At 32.5% G+C, this 4,536-nt stretch overlaps 1 protein-coding gene across 1 annotated transcript in view; it reads left to right on the top strand.

Moving 5' to 3' along the window:
* Positions 1–2,032: 2,032 nt before the first annotated feature.
* Positions 2,033–4,536, top strand: part of LOC110413282 (fringe-like protein) — a 2,647-nt gene continuing 143 nt past the window's right edge. The window contains exons 1-2 of the mRNA XM_021424046.1: positions 2,033–3,158; positions 4,404–4,530. Coding sequence (XP_021279721.1) covers positions 2,301–3,158; positions 4,404–4,530 — 985 coding nt within the window. The 5' untranslated portion in view covers positions 2,033–2,300. The remainder of the gene's footprint in view (positions 3,159–4,403; positions 4,531–4,536) is intronic.

Here is a 4,536-nt window from a genome sequence, read left to right as displayed (position 1 = left end):
AAAAAAAAAAACTAAGATTAGATCCGAATCAATGGGTAGTCAACATGCAATATTATTATTTTATTTTTATTTAAATTTAAAATATTAAATATAAAATTATAATATATAAAATAAAAATAGTTAAATACGATATATAAGATTTTTCACAATGGTTAAATATATAAATAGTTAAATAATATGAATAGAAAACAAATAAAAGAAAACTTTACCTCCTTTTAATTTACACAATGATGGTGAGCGGTTTCCGTCATTTCTTATCCAAGCTCAGAAATTCATAATTTTTTTTTTAAACAATGAAATGTATTTTAATAGTGAGTTACAAAGAAAAGACTAAAGCAAAAATTAAACAAAAAAAAGTCAAAGAAAAAGGGAGAAAGAGGTGTGAAGAAATTTAAATTAGGGTAAAATTACGTAGAGTTTATGAAGTTATTTTATTATTTTTTATTTATATTTATATAAAAATAAAAAATTTATTTTGAGGGAACCATTAAAAATATATAGTAAATAAATAATTCCATAAATTTTGAAAGAGACCATTAAAAAATATATAATAAATAAAAAATTCTAAAAATTTTGGAAGGGCCATTAATATATATAGATAATAAAAATTTTTAAAAATTTTGAGCCATATAATTACATTACCCTCTATTGCTAACATCAATATTTTATGACATAAAATGATCAGTATCATTCTTAATAATAATTCACTATTAATTATAAAGATTTGAATTTAAAATGAAAGTGTAATAATTTAATTGAACATAATAATAAAATAAAATTTACTTGAATTTTTCTTCCTAATTTATAATTTTTTTCTATATTATGTAAAAAAATAATAAGAATTTTATGAAAATTACCTGGCATTAGCAACGAGATAGGAAAGTTAGATAATGCTTCCCTTGATGTGCTCCCTTGCTTGCAAATTAAAGGAAAAAGCAAAAAAAACTTTAACTTTAAAATAAAAATTAAATAAAAGTAAATCCAATTGCAAGAAACAATAGCACCCGCTTTTTTTTTAATTTTTAAAAATTGAAATATACTTTCTTACTTTAATTAAAAATAAAAATCGTAAGAATTTAATTGACCACCATAAATGCTAATTAACGTGATCAACAACAATGTTAAGTTTATCCAATCTAATTAATTTGAAAATTGCTTTTCAAATATTGGATCAATCCCCTCCAACTCCATATCCAAACATTACTAAAGATAAAGAGTCAGATTCCAATGTACCATCACCCCAAAGCTTGATGAATCACATTGATATCGACGTGAACTGCATCAAACTCTCACAGCTACAGGTTGCAATAAATGAATCTTATAGTAAACCTAGTCGGAGTAAAAATTATTATAGAGAACTTGTTTCATAAAAATTTAAAATGTCAACAATTTCACAAATTATTATATTGAGAAATCAATTTACGATATCAAAATATATAAATTATACGTTCAAATATTTAGTTTAATAATCAATACATAATTTTGTTATTTAAAAAATAAAGTTTAAATTTATATAATGGGTAAAGTTTAGTAAGTGCTAAACATTTTATTACGGTTCTACTTTATCATTTCAAACTTTAAATATACTAAGTTGGGAATTTTGTAATTCCTTTTGTTTTATGAACTTGATGAGAATAAAACTCTCAACCTTTTAAGCTTTCATCACCATGGTCTGTTACTCTTAAAATTTCCATATTTTTCTCTTTAAACAAAGACCCTTATTATATTTAATTTCAGAGTCAATTTCCATAACTTGCCTTGACATTACAAAACTCTTCTGGTTTTTTTTTTTAACATTTATTTGGTTCATAAGCACTTGCAAATCAAGTAGTAAAACCAATTTGAAATCTAATTTAGATATCTAATTGGATGGCAACTTAATCTATTTTTATTTTTATAGATAAGAGTAAGTTAGGAATGCAAAAAAACAAACAAAAAAAAAAAGCAAAAGGGGGAAACAGAAAAGAGCAAAGGGGCTGTACATGAGGGTTTCTTCTGAAAAGCCCCTGCCATTTTGGCTTCCACAGGGACTTTCTTTATAAGCCAAACCTTGCTGCTTCAGCTTTCAATATTTCTCTCGCCCTTTCCCTCTCTGTCTCTTTCCTCTTCCTCCTTAAGTTCGTACCGTATAGATCAACTTTGGGTCTTAGAGCTAGGAGGCTAGGATTAGATTGGCACATCCTTCAACACCAGAATCTAAGGACTAGGGTCTAATTTTTCTTCCACTCTTTCTTTTTTAATCTTTTTTGGTACCTTTTTTGTTTTGGCCTTTGCTCTTTCTTGAGCCCAGAATCGAAACCATGAAAAACAAGCCAAAGGTGGAAGAAAACTTTCTATGGGATCAAAACATGAAAAACCATTTTACGATTCCATGGGCCTTCCCAAAGTTAGTAGTTTCTTCCATCCTGTTAATTTCTGTTCTCTGCATCTTCTACACACTGAGCTTCTCGAATGTTTCAAACTCATCTAATCAGGAACTCAAAATCATCAAAACCATTCATGGTATTGACCAAGATATAATCCCACCTGTTTCATCTCCAAAACCAAAACCCCAGGAAAAAACTGGCCTTCAACACATAGTTTTCGGCATTGCAGCCTCAGCTCGCTTGTGGGATCACCGGAAAAATTACATCAAACTCTGGTGGAAACCCCAAGAAATGCGCGGCATCGTCTGGTTAGACAAGGCCGTCGAAAATGGAGATGACGACCATCTTTTGCCACCAATAAAGATCTCAAGGGATACTTCCGAGTTCAAGTACATGAACCCGAAAGGCCACCGTTCTGCCATAAGGATATCCCGCATAGTTTCCGAGACTCTACGGCTTGGCTTGGAAGATGTGAGATGGTTCGTTATGGGAGATGATGATACATTTTTTGTGCCTGATAATTTGGTCAGAGTCTTATCTAAATATGATCATAACCAGTTTTATTACATTGGGAGCTCTTCAGAGAGTCATTTGCAGAACATAAATTTTTCTTACGGGATGGCTTATGGCGGTGGAGGTTTCGCCATCAGTTACCCCTTGGCTAAAGCTCTTGAAAAAATGCAAGACAGGTGTATACAGAGATACCCACGATTATACGGTTCTGATGATCGGATTCACGCTTGCATGGCTGAGCTCGGAGTTCCTCTCACCAAGGAACGCGGATTTCACCAGGTTTGTCTGTTTCTCTACTTCCTCTACATGACAAGGAACAAGAAATTGAATGATTCGATTGTTTGAAGATTTCGTTTTACTACTTCCAACTTGTTTACTACTGCCATGACTAATTGGTTCCGTTCTGAGTCCATGACACGGTTTGGAAAAGTTAATGATTTCCTCAGTACTTCACTAACGAATAATGATTTCCTCAGTACTTTACTCTTGTTAGTTGATTTGAAGAGAGCAGTTCAAATCTAGTTTTTGTTTTAGCTAATACACTACTTGGTGTGGTCTATTTCCTATTATCTAGAAATATAAATAAATAAAACCTAATCCCACCAATAACAAAAGTTTTAGTTATGGTAGATAATACTATAATTCGAAGTTGGACCAGCTGATCAGATTAAAACAAAAAAAAAAAAGAACCCTTCTTTTTTGGGTTTATCATGATATCTGGGTCCTCGGAGTTTCCTTTTTCTTTTCAAAATTTTACACTATTTGTGCTTAGGCTTCTTTATCTCGCATATCACGGCATTGATAGGCACCAGCTTTCTACAGCTTTTGCAAGCCTGTTGGTCACATGTTCCCAGCATCACCGTCCATCCCAATGAATTTTTTGATTGACCCTTCCGAAACCAAAGTCTAAAGACGGTGAAACCTAAGCCAGTCCCGCAGTCAGTCATTTTTATCCGTTTTTCCGAAACATTGGACCACGCCATCACACTTGTCGCTTCATATTAACGTTTTCTACCGTATTCTGTCTGCCCTTGTTAAAACTTTTTTGGTTTTCTTAAAGTTCCTAACCATGTTCTCTAGCCACGTGGACGACAAGAAATTATTCTGCATATCTTGTATATGGACACGTGTTCAGTTGAAACATGTGCTTCTAGTTATTGGGTAGATGAACCAATTCAAACATTTGAGAACAGATTGATGGGACTTGGTTGGGTTTTTTTTTAGCTGTTACTGTTAAACAATCTTGGTTTCAAAATTTTGGTCAATATTTGATTACATTTGTGGCGGAACTCAACTACCATTCCCCTTTTTGTTGACATACAAATTTGAAGGCTTAGGCCACATTTACCTCCATAATTTGTTCAAAGGTGTGGCCCTCTCTTTCTATCCATAAATCCACTTTTCAAAGTCACAGCACTGATAAGCCAATCCTGAAATTGTTGGAAGAAACTAAGGATTAATTTCAGATCTTATATGTATTCATTATGATAACTAGCTAACTCTTTATTGTGGGTTTTTAATCAGTATGATGTGTACGGAAGCCTCTTGGGCCTCCTGGGTGCCCACCCTGTTGCTCCGCTGGTCTCTATTCACCATCTAGACATGGTTCAGCCCATATTCCCCAATGTGAACATGGTCCAAGCCCTACAACGTCTCA

This window comes from Theobroma umbraticum, unplaced genomic scaffold (assembly GCF_002168275.2).
Source record: "Theobroma umbraticum cultivar Fairchild unplaced genomic scaffold, ASM216827v3 scaffold_4.1, whole genome shotgun sequence".
Classification (NCBI taxonomy): Eukaryota; Viridiplantae; Streptophyta; class Magnoliopsida; order Malvales; family Malvaceae; genus Theobroma; species Theobroma umbraticum.
This window is presented reverse-complemented; position numbering and strand designations above follow the sequence as displayed.